Below are 23,122 nucleotides of genomic sequence, written 5' to 3'. Positions count from 1 at the left end.
CCCGCTGCTCCCCTCAGCAGTGTACTTCGGTCCTTCTGCCTGCTCTGCTCCCCGCTCTGGCTCTGGTGAATTCTCTCACCCTCCCGTGCTTCTGACTGTACCCAGTGCTTGTATAATATAAATAAATAAATCTTTAAAAAAAAAAAATGCCTAATTCCAAAGCCAAACATAACCTGTGTTACAAAGGTAAATTAACCTTGGTAATATCCACAGACAGAATTCAGGAGGGTTCGTGAAACTAGATGGAAAAAAGAATGCATGCTCACTTTTACTAACTTTGAGTCCTGTGATATCACCTCACAGTAATTCTGGTCCACTGAGAGGCACACGACCTCCCTGGCAGCGCACATCAAGTTTCTAGCCTGTTTTGTTTATCTAATTGATGGTTTAGATAAAGTCTGTGAAGAAGTTTTATTTAAGCCAACAACTATTCTTTTGGTCTCTTTGTCCATAGGGACCCCAACATTTTTTCTCAAGGTCAAATATTTAGATATTATTTTAAGAAGGGGAAAAATTATTTCTTAGCAGAGATTTACTTTTCCAAAACTGATGGGCTGATTCACTTCTTCATCCTCTTGGAAACCATTATCAAGTTTTCTCCTGCATGTCTGTGAATGGTCCCCACACAAGGATTCCTTGTAATTGTTTCCAAAATCCTCAGGATTCCTTCTGTAGAGATATTAGTATTTACCCAAGTATTAATATTGCACTTTAAGTGAATCTAGATTTTTGTTTCCTTTGTCAAAAGAATCAAAGCACATTAAGCACTGTTAATGACTGTGGTATTAACTTTGGAAACTATAAATGGAAACTACAAATGAAAGTTCAGTAACTTTAATTATTAATATCTTGCAGGCTCATCAGTTAGCATCCATGCAAGCTCAGGCTTATTATGGTGGGAATGCCACTTCTGCACCTGCTAATAATGAGGAAGAGGAAGATGAAGAGGATGAATATGATTATGATTATGAATCCCTCTCTGATGGTAAGAGAAACAAAAACCAAGGCTGTACATAGGGAAATGCCTGGATGATTTTCTGATGGGTTTGGTTTTGTGCGTGTATGTCTTTTTTTCTCCCAGAAAATAAGTCTGGCACTTCATAAACCAATAATACAAATTATTGTAATGTTACCTAAGAGTTTCTGAACCCTGTCACTTAGCAAAAAAGAGGAATTCTGTTAGCCACGCTGCCATCACTCAAAGAAAGAAGACGGGGGAAGCAACATTGGGGTCATTCCTATGTGGGTTTCCAGAGACAGGTAGAATTACAGCAAAGGGACTCCATCCTCAACCTTTCTGTCTCTGTCGTGACTGATGCTCTTGATAGGAATCAGAGACTGTGGCTAAATCTTTTCTGTCTGCACTACAAACAGGAGGCAGCATCATGGCTCTGTGCTCTGCTCCTGCTTTCCAGGACTGTCAGAAAGAAAGCAGCATCCTATCCCTTCCCACCTTCCCTGGCTCTCACATTACAAAGTCATCACAACATTTCCTTCTGACCACTCTAAAGGGATAAAACATTAGAGATGGCTCATGATACGATACCAAAAGTCACCTGAATGATGTTATCTATAGGGGAAGGATTCTTCCTGTGAGAATTAGGTTTCAGATGTTTCTTTTGCACTCAATGACTGTGAAATGTTTCCTCAGGAGCCACTGCTGATGATAGACTGTTGCATAGATTCGTGGAAAACAGCAGTATAGTAATGAAAAAATGGCAAAGTATTTACATAAACATTAAATATATAATACATTGCTTCGATGTAGGATAATTGTTTTGGCAATAAACAGATATGCCCAGACCAGCAACCATTTCCCACTGGCATCAAGCCAGCCAAGCCACTTCCCCAAATACCTGCTGCACACACTGCAGGATTGTCCACTGGTCCTGTTTGTTTCCTTGAGCCTCCATCATGGCCAGCAGTTATGGTCCAGTGTATTTCTGCCCCACAATGATGCTACTAGTCGATGTCCCTTAATAGTCATCCTTAGTAGTAATTGATTGCTTCATGTCATCCACTGAAAGCCAGTTTAATTGACCTGAAATCCCATCAGGGCCTATTCTCTAATGGAGAGGTAGGAAGAGAGAAAAATCAAAAGTCAAAATAATTTCTTATATCCTATTCCTTGAGTTGTGAGACTATGAATATTTTATGTTGATTTATTCTTCCCCATGGATTTGATACAATGATGGTGACTTCATCTCATAGACAAATTTGTTCAGATAAGGAATGGAAAGCTCACTTGAGAAATCAACCAATCCAGATGTTATTTTCCCTGTAAGAAGTTAGTCCACTAAAGGTAAATTCACTATCCTAAATTACTCTTTTTTTTTTTTTCTGTACCTTTGAGAACAGGAAAGGTGAGTTTTTTTCATTTTTAGAATTATTATTAATACTAATTTTTGATGTCTTTGATGTGCAAAACTAAATGAAGAGGTGCTTTCTGGTTTTTAATTAGGAGAGTGAAATTTAAATCCCACCCCACTGAATTTCTAAGATACTTGCCTGCTTTTTTAAAATCCACATAGACTGGAGTGGGGTATATTGGAAAGGGGCCCCACCAGATTCTGCTCCAATGGATGAAGACACCTTGAGTATGATCCTTTCAGCACTCTAGCCGTAGGTCCCTCGATGTATAATGAAAAGTCTCTGTTATGTTGGCTGATGTTTTCCCTTCTAGCATGAACATCTACCATCTACACCGTTGGTCATGCTTGGTGGTACCTCACCCATCTCTGTACCTTCCTCTGTGATCTTTGCTTTTGCCAGCTGAGATGAGAAAAGAGAAACCTGTCTGCTATAAGTAGACAGGAGACCTCAAAGTTTCTTAAATGTCCTGTTTTGATGGGTCCCTTCGAAAATGAGATGGAAGTTGTAACCAGTCCCCTCAGAGAAATAGATAGGTTCTCAAAATTCTACTTACAATTGCAGGAGTTTCCCAGGTCTTCTGAGGCCCTCACAGCGATTCCAGGTTAAGAACCTTTCTTCCGGGGGGGCCTCCCTGGTGGCTCAAGGGATTAAGACACAACCTATGAAGCTACCCACAGCCACTGCAGCACAAGTTTGATCCCTGGCCTGGGAGAAACCCACATGGCACAGCAGACTGCTCCTGTCTTGCCCGCTGCTCCACTCAGCAGTGTATTTCAGTCAGTCTGCCTGTTCTGTTCCCCACTCCATCTCTGGTGAATCCTCTCACCACCCACACCTCTGGCCTGTACCCCAGTTCTTGTGTGCATAAATAAATAAATCTTTAAAAAAAAAAAAGAACCTATCTTCCAGTTGCCCCGTTGATCTCTGACAATTATAGTACTCAGTTTTTATATGTATAAAACAAGAGAATTAGTCTAATGTCACATTTGGCTATAAAAAATATAATGATTTCCAGCCACAAAGTTACTTCCAGAAGATCTATTGGTAAATGATGTTACAAATGAGGCTAATTACTACCTTACCTTTTGGTCAATGAGTTCTTTTTTTTTTTAAAGATTTATTTCTTCATTTATACAAGAACTAGGGTCCAGGCCAGATGTGTGGGAGGATGAAAGGATTCACCAGAGACAGAGCAGGGAACAGAACAGGCAGACTGATGAAATACACTGCTGAGGGGAGCAGCGGGCGAGGCAGGAGAGGTCTGCTTGTCATGTGGGACCCTCGCCAGCCGACCGGCTGGGATCTAACCTGCACTGCAGAGGCTGTGGACAGCTTCACAGCTCAGCACTTAACCGCCTGCGCCACCGGGGGAGTCCCTGGTCAATGAGTTCTTAATGAGTATTTTTTCAATAAATTTCATTAAATAAATATAGGTTAATTTTTCCCCAACCTTGCTATTTATCTTGACTGGCTTTAAACATGCAATGGAGTAACACATTAGAACTTGCAATTTAGGCATGTTCTGTGACAGTGACTGCATGATTCTAACAAGTTAATCAATTTCTCTCCATATGATTGGAAGTATTACCTCAATCAGAACTGAGAATATGTAATAGGAATGTGGCAGCATGACTAACATTCACAGCATTTGCATTTCTTTTACTATTAGCCCTCGTGTCTCATACTAGTCAAAATATTAAATCAGTGGAAAGTTCTTATTTCATTTATCTTGTAACCTAAGCTGTTGTTGTTTATGTTTTGCTTCAGACCTTAATTTAATTTTTCTGGCTTTTTGTCTTAATTCTCGTTACTCTTTTCTCCTTTCTGATTCTGTTTTTCTGTAACAGATATCCTTACTGCTTCTCCTGCTGCTAACAGTCAGGAAGGTAAAGCCTTTTGAACTGAGCATTTTAACTGCATGAATACTAGAATTCTATTTCCAATTTCTTAGGCCTGACTCGCATGAATTTGTGACGTACATGAATAAAAATATCATAAAATGGTTGATGTCTTTTACTTCTTGGCAACCTGCATGGCCCTGATTTATTATAAGGATATTTTGGTCTAAGTATTTGTGTTCTGATGAGATAGTAAGTCTTCGGTGAGAAATGAATTTTCTTGTTTTTCTTTTTAAAAAGACATGATCATGGTAATTATGATAATCATCCAATACCTTTACAGGAGTTTTGAATAAAAGAGCCAAAACAATAACCAAGTGTAAAGTTACCTGCCATACTTTATTTTAGATATGTTTTAACTCCTATCCTTAAGATTTTCACTTAATTATAAGCATTCATGAAAACTTTACTTTCCAATTAATTCTAATTGTGAAAACATTGCACTGGAAATAACAGTCCTTTTTCTTCTGTTTTGGACATTTCTAGAAGTAAAAGAAGGTAATAACTTCATTTTAAAGTGAGAGTTAATTAATACATACATTTACATCTAGACGCTTCAACCACTAAATCTTGACACAGGGTATTTCCCATAATGTTTGCACAGTTCAAATCAGCTGTGTAAAATGAACCTTTCTCATTTGGATTATGTCTATATAGTACAAAAACTACTGGAAACTGAGTCTATTCAATAAAAATAACCACATCATTTCACAACTTTAAAAAACATCATACTTCAACCCATCATTTTGCTAGCAGGCAGCTGGAGCCTCAGCCTGGTAGCCAAGCATAAGTCCCTGGATGTCCTTGCAATGATGTAGATATAGCTCTTAGAAAGTACTTGGTTCTTGTTCACTGAAGCCTGCCAACTCACTTTCAGACAACATTCTAGAAGACAGACCTGAAAATAAATCATGTAATGACAAGCTTCAGTTTGAGTATAATGAAGAAATTCCCAAGAGGATAAAGAAAGCAGATACTTCTGTTTACAATAAAGGAAAGGTGAGTGAACAGTTTCTGTTTAATGGCACTTGAAAGGCACTACTCTTCTCAGTTTCAGGTGGGGTTTCATTCCCTCCCTCTCGCAGCCCTTCACCTTTCCCCTCACTTTCCATTAGATGTCAAAGCCCACATGGTGATGCTATGGGACACCCACCTGCCTCCTATAGAAGGTTAGTCACAGATTCATCCAACCATTAGCCACTGAAGGTGCATGGGTGGCTCAATGCTGGACTTCTCTCCTGCCAGTTTCCACTGAAGGTGCATGTGTAACAGGCATTGAGGGGCACAGGAGGTAATTTGATGGTGGAAGTGAACATGTGGACAGTGCTTCCACATCAGTACAATTAGCAGTGACTACACAGTGTTATCAGAGGATCAGGGATGATAATGTTGGAAAAGGAAGATTTGACCAGGCAGACAAAAACAGGGCATTCAAGCCAACAGGACAGACTGGCACTTTCACAGAATTATGAAAGGTTGTCAAGGCATTTGGGATAACCAAAATATAAACAAGGGCTAGATTGTGACAGAGGAAGGGCAATAAAAAGATAAAGGAGACATCCAGACTCCCCTCCAGTGCCTCACAGTCTACAGACCCTGAGAAAATCTGTAAACGTAGTCTCAGTGACATTATTGGAGAAAAGAATAATAAAATATGTCACAACTTTGAGCCACCGAAGATACATATGTAATCATCTGTTATTCAGCAAATGTACATTGACCATTCCACATCTAAGACACTGGACTAGGCCCCGATGAGAGGTGAAGGATGAATTAGATGCATCCTTTGCACTCAAAAAACTTTAGGAAAGATTCTGGGGTGTGCATGTGGATAAATGCAGAAGAAGGTGAAGCACACTGGTGATAAAGAGCTTTGGGGACTCAGTGAAGCACACTGGTGATAAAGAGCTTTGGGGACTCAGAGCTTTGGGGACTCATGGCAGGCTTATACCTGCCATGTGAAATGGCCTCATTTTTCCCTTCATAGGTTTATGACATGGAATTGGGAGAAGAATTTTATCTTCCACAGAATAAAAAGGAAAGCAGACAGATTGCACCAGAGCTTTCTGACCTTGTCATTTATTGCCAAGCAGTGAAATTTCCAGGTAAGAGTAATCAATATCATCTATAACATTTAAGGACACCAAAAGATAAAAATGTGCTATTTAATTGAGCATTGTGAATGCTTTCAAAGCAATTAAGTTGTTACTGAGCTCATTGTTAAAATGTCTTCTAAATATTTATTACTATTATTATTAGCTTTGATGTTCATGAGGAAAGCATCATAAATTGTTCAGTTTCCAGATCACATTATGTATTTTCATAATAGTGATATTATCTAATAGCTAAAATTTATTAAGCTCTTAACTACCAGTACTTGTGCTATTTTACATGTGTTATTATCCTCATAATTATTGTATGAAGTAAGTGGATTTATCCCCACTTTTAAATAAAACAAAGTGAGAGAGATGAAGTAATCTGCCTAAGTTTCAGAGTGTATCAGTTAAGACTCTTGTTTCAAAGTAACAGACATTGACGTTAGCAAAGAGGAACTTTATTAGCTCATGTATTGAAACGAAGGGATTCACAAGTTTCTGGTATAGCTAGATCCAGGACTTTCTCCCCATTTTTCACTCTCCTTCCACTGTGTTGGCCCCCCATTCCCTTTGTGATCTCAAGATGGTACAACTTGCTAATACAACCTGATTTTGTTTTCTCCCCTAAACTTAAACTTTTGGCAGCAACATGGCTAGAAAATTCTATTGAGAATATGACTGAATAAGTGAAGATTTCAAAGAAATACAAGAACCTAGTCATATAGGTTGACTTTCACAGATGGTGAAACTTTCTGTCACTTAAGTACAATATAAACATATTTGAGCTGGTGAAATTGTAGTATGGGCTAAAACCCTTAGCCTGTCAAAGAGTCTCAGGGCTATGTAGCCTCCATCACGTGTGAGGACCACTCTGACCAGGAACCATGCTGTCTGCATCTCTTGTTCTTTATAAATACAGCCAGTACTACACCGAAATCATCCCACTAGCATGTCTTTCCTTCTCAAGCACTAAATCAATAAAAACACAGATCCTGGGTCTCCCTGGTATGCAGGGGTTAAAGTCTTAGTGCTGTCAAGCTATCTCCAGCCACTGTGGCATGAGTTTGATCCCCAGCCAGGGAGCTGACCCACATGGTGCAGTAGACTTCTCCTGTGTCACCCGCTGCTCCCCTCAGCAGTGTATTTCAGTAGATCCACCTGTTCTGCTCCCCACTCTGTCTCTGGTGAATCCTCTCGCCCCCCGCACCTCTGGCCTAGACCCCAGTTCTTGATGCATAAATAAAATAAATCTTAAAAAAAAAAATAGAGATCCTCCAAAATAGTTAAAGTCAATGTGAAAGATAAAGTTTCTGTATCAATAAGAATTGTGAAAGAGACAAGAGGTCTTTTAGTCTGGCTTCTGACTTGAGGCAAAGACTAAGCATGGGTTATTTGGCTTATTTTTAAATGCCAAGTGTGTTTTTTAAAGTGCTTATGTTGCATACATTCTTTATAGATATACTATATTTTAATTTATTTCTCTTTCAAAATAATTAAATTGCATAGCCAAAATCACTGTTATAATATCATCTAAAGATATATTGTTATTATGACTTGTCTGATGGTCATGAGGAAAATACCATAAAATGTTCATTTTGCTACACTAGCAATTTTAATTTTGCTACTTTATCAATTTCAATGCATCTCATCCTTCTCCATTCCAAATCTTTTCCAAGGAACCATATACAAAAATTCTTAAGAATTGGGAGGCACCATGAAGATCATGTGGTACCACCTTCCCCAGAAGTAAAATAATTTCTCCAAAGTCATGAACGTACCTCAGTACAGGGCTCAGCTCCTCAGTGACCTTGAGTAGGACACTGATGTAACTCCTCTGCACTTGGATTCCTTATCTATAAGGAGACATATCAGTGCTAACTTGCAGGACTGTAAAATTCAGCAAATATATAATATGATTAACACTGTAGTGGCAGGACTGGACACTGGGCAGGTTTTCTATGATCCCGCAGACCGGGTAAAGGAGGAGTCAGAGCCCTCAGTGGCTTTTTGCAGGTTTTTATTGGGGTTTACCAGGTACACGGCAGGCAGGGGCGCTGGGGGGCCGGTAGGCTGGCAGGCCTCCCAGCCCCCAGCAGGTCAACACTCTGGGCTCTCCGGCCTTCTCTCAGCTTCTTCTTCTCTTGCTTCTCTCTCGGCTTCTGTTGCTTCTTGGCTTCTTCTCAGCTTCTGCTGGCGTCCCTGTGACGCCACCCTCAAAAAAGCACAGTCTTAGCCCAGGTGAATCCCATCTACCTATGCCCACACCCTACTCCAGGTGCCCGCTATCAGGCATGCATTCAGGACTGCAGGGATCCATCATCTATCCTGATGGCGGGAGGGCAGAAAAGCCTGACATTTTTCCCTTACCCTACACACACTATCTAGAAAGAAGTTGATTCTCTGGAGACAGTGATTATCATCACCAGTAAGTGTGCCAACAGGGCAGGGGAAGGTTGTTTCACTAATTGAAGTTTCTTACTTTTCAGTTACATTTCAGTTACTTCTCTGGACCTTTCCCACAATCCAGAGCCTTCCCATTTCTAGGCCACACAGCCCTGGTGGTCTTGCTTCCTCCCCCAACCAGGCTCTGCACAGAGGGGCCCATGTACCCCAGGCTGTCTACAGACATCATGTTGTGCGCCAAGCCCCCAAATGAACACATCCCTCCATCAGTTTTGCATAGGAGAAAATCCATTGTTACATCAATTTGTAGAGAAATATTCATATAAAATATTTAGATGAAGCATAGAAACTCAGTAGTCCAGTACTGTGCAACTTTGTGGTTGTGGATACTCCAGAGAAAATTTCAAAACCCCACAGCTGCTATGGACTGAGCGCTTTCCCTACCAAAACATGGTAAATGATAGATGGTTGATTGATAGATTGATGGGAACAGTTTTTAACCCTAACATCTACATTCTATTACATCATCCTATCTTCTCTGATGATGTTCTTGGAAGGTGTATTTTCCCCTCAAAGGGACTTCCTGAATGCTGCTTCAGCGGAAGGAATTACCCTGTAATGGCACTGGCGATTGTAGACAGTGGGAACAATTTGGAGGCAACTCTGGCTTCAGCTGGTGCCTTTAAATCACTCCTGCGCTGGAGCCGGATCTTGGTCATGTGCATTTGTTTCCTCATTCAGCAAGTATCTCTTAAGTTCCCACTCTGCCCCGGGCACTGTGCCAGGCAGGAAGGTTCCAGGTAATGACTGAACCAGGAGTGAGAAAGAGAAGCCATGCTCTCTCTATCATGCTCATCATCATACATTTTCCATTTAATCCTCGGATAACCCTTGAGTTCCCATAATCACATCCATTTTGTAGATAAGGGAACCGAGGAATGGAGAAGGTAGATGGCCGAACTGAACCTAAACAATGTAACATTCCATCTCAGGCCCCTATCCATTCTTTCATCTCCCTGAATTGAGTATTTAGGCCCTGAGAATTAAATGCTGGCTGCAGCACTTTCTTTTCTTGCAGTTTTTCAGTGTCCTTCCAGTGCACAATTAAGCAGGTACATGTGATTCCATGGTCGCTCTGTAATAGTCATGCAGTTCTTGTCATATTAGCCTACAGACAGAGGAACTTGGCTATCAGTGCCTACAATACTATTATTAAAGGTGCTGAAATGCTAGTAGATCTTCTGTACTAGGTTACGTGGGAGTAGTAGGACTTTAAAATAAACATTAAAAGGGATGGAAAATGTTGAGTTCTCTTGCTTGTAGTTTTTGGCTTATTTATTTTTATTTTATGGGAACAGGCCTGTCAACTCTAAATGCATCTGGCTCTAACAGAGGAAAAGAAAGGAAAAGCAGGAAGTCCATTTTTGGCAACAATCCGGGCAGAATGAGCCCAGGGGAGACAGCACCGTTTAACAAAACATCTGGAAAAAGTAAAGTTACCTTCTGACAATATCTTTGTTGATTCTGCACATGGCATGATTCCGATATTTTACTCTCTAAGCATATGCCTTGAACTTTTAAATTATTTTTATTTTCATGAATGTTCATATTACCTAGGTATAGTATCCTTTCAACTTCTAAAAAATGTAGCACTTCACTGAAGATGTCCTAGCAGTGTTTGCCTCAAAAGTAAAAACTGGAGCCACCTGGAACATGCTAGTGGTTCTTGGAACCTCCCTCTTCGCCATTATAACTCAGGAAGATATATCCATTTTATCCTTAATTACTTTTTATTATAAAAGTAATAAATTCTCATAGTTAAAAACTCAAATAATACAGAGTATTATTAAAATTCCTTTCCACTCTCAGTGTCCCAGTCCAACTCTCCAGAGGTAACCACTATTAAATTTATTATGTTTTGTTTCAGAAAAATAAGATCCTTTTTAAGGTAATCCAAATGGGGTAAAACTGAACACACTTGTATAACTTGCTATAACTTTTCCCATAGCTTTCTGTCCACACATCCCCTTATTCTTCTGAATGCCTCTGGGACACACCATTGTATGGATACGCTGTCATTCATTTAACTGTTTGCTAACTGGGTAGAACATTTGGGTTGCTTCTGGAAATTTTTGGCACTTTTTGTTTTTGCTATAAAATAACTGCTAGAGGGCCTCCCTGGTGGCACAAGGGGTTAAGACACAGCACTATGAAGCTAACCACAGCCACTGCAGCACAAGTTCAATCCCCGGCCAGGGAGGTGACGCATATGGCACAGCAGACCTCTCCTGTTTCTCCCACTGCTCCCCTCAGTAGTGTATTTCAGTAGATCTGCCTGTTCTGTTCCCCTCTCTGTCTCTGGCGGATCCTCTCACCCCCACTCCCCACAACTCTGGCCTTTACCCCAGCTCTTGTATGCATAAATAATTCTTAAAAAAAAAACCTGCTAGAATGAACCCCCTTGTACATACGCTGTTGTATATTTATGAAAATACAGGCACAGGCCAGGTGAAGTGCTACAGGGGACTTGGACACATTCCACTCATATCAATGTTACTCCACTCATTTTACAACTCAGTAGCTATCATTTTGTTTCAAGGTGGAGGACTAACTCTCCAGGCATCCTCTGAGGAGCAAGCCATGTGTTATGATTGTGTACTGGGATGTTGTTCGGGTTTATCTTTCTAAAATATTTAGTTTTCTGCACTAATCTGAGGCTACTCTTTTGGGGGGTTTAGGTTCCTGTGAAGGAATGCGACAGGCCTGGGAGGAATCTTCTTCCCCCCTCAACCCAACCACATCCCTCAGCGCTATCATTAGAACTCCCAAATGTTACCATATCTCATCGCTGAATGAAAATGCCGCCAAACGTCTGTGTCGCAGGTATTCTCAGAAACTGATCCAGCACACCGCCTGCCAGCTGCTGAGGGCCTACCCGGCCGCCACCCGGATCGACTCCTCCAACCCCAACCCCCTCATGTTCTGGCTCCATGGGATACAGCTCGTGGCACTCAACTACCAGACAGATGGTAATGGGCCAGGGGTGCAGCCTCTCCGCTCCCTTTTGCACCTTATATGTCAGTAACATAGTCTGACGAACATTTTTTTAAAGGGTCAAGGTTCCCCCCCATAAGTGAGGGGGGTGGGGGGAATGCAGATGGCAGAGAACAGAAGTGAATTCGATACTGGGGTGTGTGTGCCCTTGATGTTTCAGTTAAGGTGACAGAAGAGAACCTTGAAGAAAACCCCCCTCCCCAATATCATCTGTTCCTGACCCCTTTTTAGAACAATTTTTAAATATGAGACTGCTCTTGATAGAGCTGTGTCCAGTTTGTTTTTAAAGATCTTTCAGGGCAGAGATTTCCTAACACCCACTAGCACAGCCGTCTTGCTGGGCTATTGTTCTTACAGTCAATAGCAGTGTTGCTCCCAAACTGTGTAACTGAAAACTGTTTTGGCTTCTTCTCATTCCTTTGAGGCTGACATGGGATTAGCGGTCATGAGCCATGAGTAGCTAACACAAAGCAAGTGTGTGAGTGACATGGACAGGGAAGGTAGAGTCCAGGCTTCTCCACTGTCAGACGCTCAGAACAGGCATAACCGATGAGCCCAGACCCCCAGAGGGACAGCTAGTGCTGACCACATGTCATCCCATTTAATCTTCACAACAGCTCCAAGACATGGATGCCTTTATGATCCCCATTTCTCAGGTGAGCCAACCAAGGGACAGAGCAATTAATTTCTTCAAGGTCCCAGAATGACTTGTAATAAAGTCAAGGCATCTAGGGATTTAGAGGATGAAGCACTTGATTTCTATTGGGTTATGGGGGCTGAGAAAAGGAGGAACTGCAGAGGATGAAAGAATAGATGAGGAATGTTTCCTAGAAGCACATTCAAAGTCCAGTCTTTCTTCTGGTCAGGCAGCAAGCAGTCCTCATGCGTCTCACATAAAGCAAATCAGATCCTAAGTAACCGTGCTGACCATCAACCGCAGCGTAGTCCAGTCTCCAGCCAAGGCCAAACCACAGCTGTAGCTCGGGGTCCACCTCACTGCCTGGCACCCGCACCAACAGCCCCCATCTGTGGCTGGCCTACGTTGTCTGGTCAGGGATTGCAGTCATATTTTTGGGGCCCTTCTAATATTTCCTTCTTTAAGTTAGAGACAATGATGCAAGTAAAGCACCACACCTTATGGCATGCCTGGCACTTAGAAAGCATTCCACAAGTGCTAGCTGTCCGTCAGTGTTCTTGATAAGTTATGAAAGCAGTAGTATTTGGACTCACAAGTGGAAATGATAATGAATGTTTTCAAAGTTGTAAAAATCTTTTCATTCGGTCTCACGTAGCTTGTGGGCTCACATCTCTGGCCCTTTCTGTAGCCCTGTGTCCACAGATACTCTCAGATATTATGATACAGAAATATTTTAAGCAAACTGAAATAACTAGCAAAATGATTTTCTCAAGGAAATGGTAATACATTTGGTGTTATTAGTATAATTTTACTGCAATTTAAAAAAAATGTAACATTCAAAAAAACCCAAACATTTTCTGTTGATAATTCTTTCAAGTTTGCTGTGCTACCAGACACAAGTCAAGAAATTAAAGAAACCACCAAATATTTAGAAATATTCAGCATCCGAAGCTTTAAAATCTAACTGTATGCAGTAGCTCCTCAAAAAGCTACAACCTACATTTTTTAAAAAGTATTTTCTCTCCAAAGAATCTTGTTAGCTATACAAAAATCTGTAGTTTTTATACTGAAGCTAAACTGAGCTGCACTTGAATTTGGTTTTCCATGTGCCCTTTCTCCTGAAGGCTGAGGCTGTACAGACACACCAGTTGCATCCATGGCAAAGGGAACCATAGCTGAAGGATCCAGGGTAATGCCCCTCCTTGGGACACCCCCCCCCAGGTTGAAAGCACACACTGAGGCTGAAGCATGGCCCCCACACACCCCTAAAGGCCTTAACTCCCTCCCAAATCAAACCAGGAGTACTCATTTGAGCTGCTCCACTCAAGGGAGGCAGATGGTTATGTGTGGGGTTCACAATTAAGTTCTTCCACATAAACTTCCAACTCAAGAAGGGGTGAGTGCTGCCCTGTACCCTCTCTTGATTCAATGCTGCAAGCAATGACTGAACATCTGCCCATGCTGGGCATGTAGTTTCAGTGTGTTTATTTATAAAAATGGCCTTCTTTTCTGCAAATGGGGGTAGAGACTAATCAAGACCTTGCACACAGTAGATGCTCAATAAATGTCTGCTGGGCTGAAACAGATTGTCCCTATCCACCCTACTTGTGAACCTCACTTGTGGTTCTTGATTATTTTCACTCTAGATCCCTTCTAGGTGCTTCTCTGTGAACTACAGGTCCAAATAGATAAGAGTCAACAGTAGAATCACTATTTTTTTAATTGTTGAAAAGTATGCCTATGATTTTCCATAAAGCAACCAAATCAAACAGCAGAGAACTGCTCTCAGTGTCCTCCAGCCTCCAAATAGTTCCAAATGCCTTTCTACTTCCTGAATTTTAAGGCACCCTGCTAATACTGCTGTGCTTTGTTGAATGATCAACTTTTTGGATGACTTTACCATTCCCAAAATAAAGGAGTAATTATTGTGATACTGGAGTCTGCTTAATACAGGGTTGTGAAATGAACAGAAGGCCATAAAAGTATGGTGTGTTTGATCTGCTGTCACGTGCACTGACAGAGAGCATGCTGGGATTCTGGGGATCCAAGTGCACTCTCACTTGGCTAAGGGGCCTGTGACAATGGCCCTTGATAAAGTTCTGAGACTAAGAGGTGGTAGGAGGACTAGATATGAGGGCCTATCAGTATTTCAAAGGCAAAGCTCCACATGGATCTGTTTTACATATAGAATCACCAAAAAAGCTTTTAATTAAGAAAAAATGCCTTAAGGTTTTAGGAAGTTACGAGGATAGACACAATGCTAATGCAATCAGACTTCAAGACCAAATGGGTGTTGACATCATAATTAGAATTTAATAGCTGCTGTTCATTGAGAGTATTCTATGTGCCATATGCTGGGATAGGAACTTTCATACATCAGCTGATTTATTTTTATGAAACTCTGATGAGATGTACATTATATGGCAGGGTAGTAAGACGGGAATATGGTCAGGCAGTCTGAATTCAAACCCTAGCATCCACCGCTTACTAAGAAAATCTATCTTATGGATGATTAGAAGGCACTGCCGCACAAAAGTGCTTAAAATAGAACCCGATGCAGAGTATAAGCATAGGAAGTATGAGCTGCTGTTACTGTTATTCATTTTACATATTTTTTTTTCCTCATTCACCAACCCGTCATGAGCTAGTTTGCTTCACTCACACAGCCATCCCAGCCCATGTCTATATCTGTGTCAGAGTAGCCTGGAAAGGGAATTTTCTCCCCTGCAGGCAAAGCAATTAGCCTCAATAAATCAGCTCCATTAGGGGGCTGCATGGGTCATGAGAGGTGGGGTTCAGGCCACTAACTTTACAGATAAGACTGAGGCCAAAGAAGCTTTCATGTCAAAAACCATCCTACCCAAGGCATCACTGCACCCAATCCCAGCCAATCCCACATATACACACCAAAAAAAAGTTATGGATGAGACGAGTGGAGGCCAGCTTCTCATCCCTTACAGTGCTTTCCACACTTTTCCTTGAAGTTGGTCCATGTAGCAGAGTTCACTCTACACATGGAAATTATCTATCAGAGAGAACATTTGCCAGGTGTATCCCATAAACTTTTTGCTCATTTGGGCAACTTTTAGACAGACTTGAGCTGTCAGATGAGCCTATGAATATGCAAGCGCCCAAACACAATGCTGGAATCCAATCACTCATCAGAGAACTATGCCAGATAAAATATGACCAGAAAAGATTAGAAGCCCTTTGTCAGGGTTCCCAGAGTTTATGATTAGGGAATTTGGGGACATGATGTGAATCACATGTAATGGCTTTGGTTTTATTTTTTTTCATTTTTAACTACAAAGAAAGAAGTAAAGTATTGTGATTTATGGTTTGAAATTGAGATCTAAAGGAATGATAGGTTTTCAGGCTATTCTGTTCTTTCACAAATAATTAAGTTTTTATCTTATATTTGAAAAAGCAAGCTTTGGTCATATAGTTGTCTGCATGGTTTAGCATTTGGGGATAAGAAGTCCTTTCTAAAACTCAGTATAAAATGAAGTGGCCCAAAGATTTTTCAGATTGTTGTTGAAATTTTTTATTTACAAAAAGAGTTTTTAAGCAGTAGAAACTGGGTTGAAGTGGGAACACTGGATATATCCCATAGCTGTAAGCCTGGGGAGACAGGGATTTTATGTGTTGTTACCTGCTGTATCTCCAGCACCTAACACAACCTGGCTCACAGCAGGCGCTTACTCTATGGAATGAATAGTTATCTCTTCTTTCTTAAGCTTAAGGAAGATCAATACAGAGCACTTCTGAACTTCAGAGTAAATGTGTAAGATGACACCTAAGCACGAAAATAACCAGCACCGTTGATTTTGTTTCACAGATCTCCCTTTACATTTAAATGCTGCCATGTTTGAGGCCAATGGTGGCTGTGGTTATGTTTTGAAACCCCCGGTTCTGTGGGACAAGAATTGTCCCATGTATCAGAAATTTTCTCCTTTGGAAAGAGACTTAGACAACATGGAGCCTGCTGTCTATTCCTTAACTGTAAGTATGGCCTTATTGTTGGAATAGAATAAAGTGGTGAAACCTTCCTGAATGTGTACTAGTTTTGATTGAAGACATTACAAAGCTGTCATGTCACTGCTGATTTATTTCCTAAATAGTTAGAAATTCCTAAAAAATTTCTTCACCTCTCTGAAAGCAGTGGCTATATTCTCATAGTCTAGATATGCTGGTTTTGCCAGAACCCAGTAGATGGCGCTATAAGTGCCCTGCTTCACCTATGTAATGATATCTGTACCTCTATTTTCCAGGGATCTGAAAATCAGAACTATAAGTGTCTCCCCTAAAGATTGAGCTCCTTATTACAGCAGCTCATCTTAAACTCCAACAAGCCATTAGAAGATCAAACAGGCATCAGTATACCAATACAATTAAATATCCTTTGTCTTTACACTTTGACTTTCTTCATTCCTGGACTGTTCCTTATTTTTTATTGTCTACTTAACTAATTGTCAAAACTCCACAGTTTTCCCTAATAGCAGAAACATGTTAGCTCATTACTCAACCGTATTTCCTTGTTCTCTCCCTCTTAGCTGACTGCAAGGGGGGAAAACCACTGGATTGGTGATAGGAATGACAAGCAGAATAAAGTAATCTCTTCTATCCATCTTTGGCTCTTGTCTATTTCCCTCCAAAGGAAGAATACCAAACAGCCCCTGTTTCTGACACCCCCAACCCCGGGAGAGCCCTGCTCACAGGTGTCCCTACCATCCCAACTGATTTTTTCTCTCCCTGAAACAGTAGGGCAAAGCCTCTTTTCTATTTGACCATTTTAGCTATAGTCAAGTATTGTTTAGTCTGTTTACAGAAGGCAACGAATTGATTTTTAACAACATTCCCTATAACTTACCCCAAAACTAAACTATTCAAGGAAAAGATTTTGAAGTTATAAAATGCGCAGAATGTTAGCAACAAATTCGTGGTCCCAGTGCCTAAGTTGTTCTTGTCTCTCACCTTCTGTAAGAAATTAAATTTTACCTTAATGTCTTAGTTTTAGAAGAGGTTTGAACATTTTAACAGTGAAGGATTGTAGGTAGGTGAATGCTGTTGACAAAATAAGCCTTTCACATGATCCCAGTCTGTAGTGATGATTACAATTACTCTTTTTCTAAGCAGCTTTGTCATTTATCATGCAGCCCTTTGCCCGGTCACTCCACGTGCTCTTTTTCTTTCACTGTGGAGGGGTGTGGTGAGGTACAGAGGCTGGGTTGTTTCTTTTTCATCTTGAATGACTCTGAGCCTTTCCTTCCCCCCTCAGATTGTCTCTGGTCAAAATGTGTGCCCCAGCAACAGCACAGGAAGCCCATGTATCGAAGTTGACGTCCTCGGCATGCCTTTGGACAGCTGCCACTTCCGCACGAAGCCCATCCACAGAAACACCCTGAACCCCATGTGGAATGAGCAGTTTCTCTTCCGGGTGCACTTTGAAGATCTCCTGTTCCTTCGCTTTGCAGTCGTGGAAAACAACAGCTCGGCAATCACTGCTCAGAGAATCATCCCCCTCAAGGCACTCAGACGAGGTACAATCTGTCTGTGGGGGCAGGAATGGGCACTGAGCAGGATCTCTTATGATCCAAGCATATGGGGTAAAGGAGGAGTCCTGGAGCCCTCAGTGGCTTTTCAGGTTTTTATTGGGATTTACCAGGCACAAGGCAGGCAGGGGTCCTGGGGGGCCGGGAGGCTTGCAGGCCTCCCAGCCCCCAGCAAGTCTTCATCTATCTGGGCTCTCCGGCGTTCTGTGGTGTTATCTCTGCTTCTCTCTCTCGGTTCTGCTTCTCCGCTTCGGCTTCTGCTCTGCTTCTCTTGGCGTCCCCGTGACACCGCCCTTAAAAGCCCAGTCTTAGCCCAGGTGAATCCCATCTACATATGCCCACACCCTACTCCAGGTGCCCACCATCAGGCATGCATTCGGGACCACATGCCTGGCCTTCTCTGGCTGTAGTCTCAGCTACAAGCCACACACAGCATCTACCCCCAGGAAGCACTCACTCTGGGATTGGCGATTCTATTCTACTGTTGGGGGTAATCGCCCAACCCTCAGAGTTTCTGTCTGCGGTCGCTCCAACACTCAGCTTTCATAGCCACCAATGCAACACTCAGACCCCTGCACTCAGGCCAACCCACTGCACAAGCACATGAGTCGGGGATCCAAACTCTACATGCGGCTTGGGCTCCACCCCAAGCCACATTCCCCACCCGTCCCCCAAGGACTGTTCCTCAGCTCCTCACCCTCACTCGAGAATGAGCAGGGCATCACCCACAGGTGATTTTACGAGACTCACTGGTCTTCAGCATACTTGGGCTGCTTAACAGCCACTCAGGGCTTCTCAACTTAGCATCAGCACCAGCTTTTGCCTTCTCAGTTGGCTTTTCTCCTCTGCCTAGCTGCTGGGCATACACAGGCTGCTTTTGGCTATCAAGGCTCATTGGCCACCCCCAGATTCCCATCTCCTGTGGTGTACAAACAATAGCATCTTCCCCCAGGGTCCTAAAAATTTAACTTGCCAAAGTTCCTCCACCTTCTGGCGGGATTGTCAGTCCAAGTTCATCAGTCCAAGTACATTAGTCCAAGTACATTAGGCCTCCCCTTCCATCAACACTGGCGAGCTCCGAATCGCGGTCCTCTCTTCCCCCATGATTCTTGCTGCCTCGGGGGTCGTTGGCTGGTCCTCTCGGGCATCTCCTCCATGCGAGGTCTCGTCCCACAGCTCCCGGACCTCATCCATCTCCTGTGCCACCATGACATCTCCAGCGTCATCACAGGCAAACACAGTCTGTTACCCCTTAGTCCCTCCAGGTCTTCGGAGGGCTCTATACCTGTCTGCATGGATCATCCTGCTGACTACGCCAATTGTAGGGGCAGGAACAGGACATTGTGCAGGTTTTCTATGATCCAGCAGACCAGGTAAAGCAGGAGTCAGAGTCCTCAGTGGTTTTGCAGGTTTTTATTGGGATTACCAGGTCTAGTGGCAGGAATGGCCACTGAGCAGGTTTTCAGATCTAGCAGACCGGGTAAAGGAGGAGTCCAAGTCCTCAGTGGTTTTTTGCAGGTCTTTTATTGGGATTTACACAGTACACAGCAGGCAAGAGTGCTGGGGGGCCGGGAGGCTGGCAGTCCTCCCAGCCCCCAGCAAGTCTTCACTCTATCTGGGTTCTCCGGTGTTCTCTGCTTCTCTCTCGGCTTCTGCTACTTCTTTCTCAGCTTCTCTTTTGGTTTCTTTCTCTGCTTCTGCTGACGTCCCCGTGACACCGCCCTTAAAAGCCCAGTCTTAGCCCAGGTGAATCCCATCTACCTATGCCCACATCCTACTCCAGGTGCCCGCCATCAGGCATGCATTCAGGACCGCAAGGATCCATCATCTATCCTGATGGTGGGAGGGCAGAAAAGCCTGACATTTTTCCTTACCCTACACCAGGCATATGGCAGGCAGGGGTGCTGGGGGGCCAGGAGGTTGGCAGTCCTCCAAGCCCCCAGTAAATCCTCACTCTATCTGGGCTCTCTGGCGTTCTCCCTGCTTCTCTGCTCTTCTGTTTGTTCTGCTGCTTCTCAGCTTCTTCATTGGCTTCTGCTGGCGTCCCGGTGACGCCACCCTTAAAAGCCCAGTCGAATCCCATCTACCTATGCCCACACCCTACTCCAGGTGCCTGCCATCAGGCATGCATTCAGGACCACAGGGTTCCGTCATCTGTCCTAGTGGCTGGAGGGCAGAAAAGCCTGATACCTTTTACCTTACCCTACATGAGCCCACCCCAATGACCCATTTTAATTCCATAGCCTCTTTAAAGGTCCTGTCTTCAGGACCTGGCATCCTGGCGTTAGTCCTTCAACATGTGAATTTAGGGAAGATGCAACTGAGTTTATAAAAGTTACTATGAAAATATGAAAAAAAATAGAGAAGCAAAATGATTTTGTTTAATTTTCTATCATTCCAGCTCTCCAAAATAATCACTTTTTATGTGTGTCTTTTTACAGGCTTTATTTTTCTTCCCCTGGATATATAGGTTAGCCTGTAGTACATATAGTAAATATTTTCATATAGTACATATTCATACAATATATATTTTCAACAAATGAAATGCCTATTAATCTCAATGTTTGCAACTTACTGGTTTTTACTCACTACTATATATAGTGAGCAACTTTTCATGTTAATAACTACACACCTACATTATACTTTTACTTGCTGCATGGTATTCCATTTTATATACGTACAAACACACCATAACCTGCTTAATTACCCCTTATTGTTAGACTACATTATCATTTAAGCTTTCTAAGCTGGAAAAATTGTAAAACTGATTATAGATGCCTTGATATAAAAAAGATCAGGTTTTTGTATAATGTTTTGTTTGAGTTTACCCTTTTCTGCTGAATACAGTTACAAAAAAGTTATTTAACTAATGGACAAGTTAATTGCCACTAGGTGGCCCAAAGCTATTCCCAGGGAGGAAAGAACACAAGGGAATATGGTGATGGGGTCTGCATCTGAGGGGAAAAACTAATTACTGTACAAAAATGAACAATGATGTAAGAAAATAAAAATAAATGAAATGCTGGAAAAAAAAAAAAAACTACCAGGGACAGAATTACACAGTGAAAGACACCTCTTAGTTGCCTTCCCTTTGCCATCTGCCATCTTCTGTCTTATTTCTACCTGAAATTTATTGACATCCTGAGGTATCTTCTTTGCCTGCAGTGCATGAATAACAAGCTGTTCCCAATTCTGCATCATTCCAGGATATCGACATCTTCAGTTGCGAAACCTCCACAATGAAGTCTTGGAAATCTCTAGTTTATTCATTAACAGCAGAAGGATGGAAGAAAACCCCTCTGGCAGTACGATGCCAGCCTCTTTGGTAATTAAATCCTATTTCACTCAGTATATTTGTGGGCATTATTACACAGGAGGAGCTTTCTGGTGGTTCAGGAATGTGGTCAATTAGGTTCACTAATCAGGTAGCTCTGGAAATAATAACAATGACTGGTACTTGGCACTTTCTAAGCACTTCACATACTAACTCAGTGCTCTCATAGCTTCCTGAAATAGTGATTAGTTCCATCTCCATTTCACAGATGGGAAGGGTGGGAACTCAGTACGTCTGAGATCACACAGCTCTCTAGTGCCAAAGCCCATACTCACAGAAGCACACCGTGGTGCTTGCCGAAGAAGGGAGCAAAAAAATAGCAACGTGGGGAAAGAGTTAATTAAGCCAATCCTGCTCGAAAGCATCACGATACTTAGAAACTTGAGCTTAGATTAGGAAAAGCCTTTGCTTCTCCAGTGATGCAGGGACAGACGTCACAGGTAAGCAGATTGAGGTGGACAGCCAGGCCCTGCCGGCTGCGCATAACTGGCACCCTGGCACATAGAGAGACAGAAAATCTGTGCTCTAGGGAATGGGAGAAGAGCATGGCAACAAGTGCCACAGTTGCAGAATCTGTGTTTTAGCAAGTCCTCTAGGTAATGTCTGTGCCTGCTGAAGTTGGAAAATCATTGGCCCAGCGCTCACCCCAGCAATGCTCAGCTCCAGTATGTTGTTTGCCTAAACAAGTACCCCTGCTTGAATGGGCTCTCTAATTCCATTATGCTTGCTCTTAAAGAATTAGCTTGAAAGGGTGTCCATCAGTCACCTCTTTCATCATCAGTTTGCTGTCATGTCCATCTTGCCCTTCAGCATCATTCTGACAAGCCTTGGAAAGACCAGAGGTGCTCACCTGGGCATTGGCTTCACCACTGTTGCCACCTCCAAATAGCTTTGCTGCTTCCCTGCTTCTCTTTCCCCTACCCTGTGAGTTTCTTTTCTGTGGCTGAACTAGTTTTCTTTGGTTCTCCCCCTTTTTCCTTTTGATGTCTTGCCAAGGTTGAGAAGAGCACAGTGACCTACAGTTCACATCAACCCTGGCACTATCCTCCCGGGGTTAATGCTACCAGGGCTCCTTCCCATGAGCCAGCCCCACTTCAGATGCCAACAGCAGGTCCCGACTGTCACTGGTACTTCTGACAGCCAACTGCTATTTCAAAAGGACCCCCACACTCCCTCCTCAGGCTCACTAATTCACTGGAATGACTCGCAGAACTCAGGAAAGGGCTTTAATTAACCATTTCTGGTTTATTATAAAGGATATAACTCAACCAAATGGGAGAGGCTCATAGAGTGAGGTACAGGAAAAGGGGGTGCAGCTCCTCCATACCCTCTCTGGGCACATTACCCTCCCTGCACCAGAAGTTCCCAGAACTGCATCTTTTGGGCATTTTTGAGTGTTTCATTGCATAGGCCAGATTGAATAAATCATTGGTGGTTGATGAATTCTCTTCTTTTTCATTGACATGTCCTCTACATACTTCTCTTTTTTTTTAAAGATTTATGTATTTATGCATACAAGAGCTGGGGTAGAGGCCAGTGGTGAGGTGGGGTGAGAGGATTCACCAGAGAGAGTGGGGAGCAGAACAGGTAAATTGACTGAAATACACTGCTGAGGGGAGCAGCAGGCAAGTCAGGAGAGGTCTGCTGCACCATGTGGGTCACCTCCCTGGCCGGGGATCGAACTCATGCTGCAGTGGCTGCGGATAGCTTCATAGTGCTGTGTCTTTACCCCTTGCACCACTTCTAAGACCTTGCTTTCTGTGTGGAATATAGCC

At 42.5% G+C, this 23,122-nt stretch overlaps 1 protein-coding gene across 2 annotated transcripts in view; it reads left to right on the top strand.

The window, feature by feature from the left end:
- The window catches only part of PLCE1 (phospholipase C epsilon 1), a gene marked incomplete at both ends in the record, with an annotated part of 213,908 nt that overhangs the window by 182,538 nt on the left and 8,248 nt on the right, over positions 1-23,122 (top strand). For both annotated transcript variants that reach the window (XM_084245919.1, XM_084245918.1), the window contains 8 exons: positions 856-985; positions 5,149-5,270; positions 6,259-6,376; positions 10,129-10,260; positions 11,509-11,799; positions 16,300-16,463; positions 17,740-18,001; positions 21,220-21,338. In XM_084245919.1, coding sequence (XP_084102045.1) covers positions 856-985; positions 5,149-5,270; positions 6,259-6,376; positions 10,129-10,260; positions 11,509-11,799; positions 16,300-16,463; positions 17,740-18,001; positions 21,220-21,338 — 1,338 coding nt within the window. The remainder of the gene's footprint in view (positions 1-855; positions 986-5,148; positions 5,271-6,258; positions 6,377-10,128; positions 10,261-11,508; positions 11,800-16,299; positions 16,464-17,739; positions 18,002-21,219; positions 21,339-23,122) is intronic.

This window comes from Talpa europaea, assembly GCF_964194135.1.
Source record: "Talpa europaea genome assembly, chromosome: 10".
Lineage (NCBI taxonomy): Eukaryota > Metazoa > Chordata > Mammalia > Eulipotyphla > Talpidae > Talpa > Talpa europaea.
The sequence above is the reverse complement of the archived record's forward strand: the minus strand, read 5'-3'. Positions and strand labels throughout refer to the sequence as shown.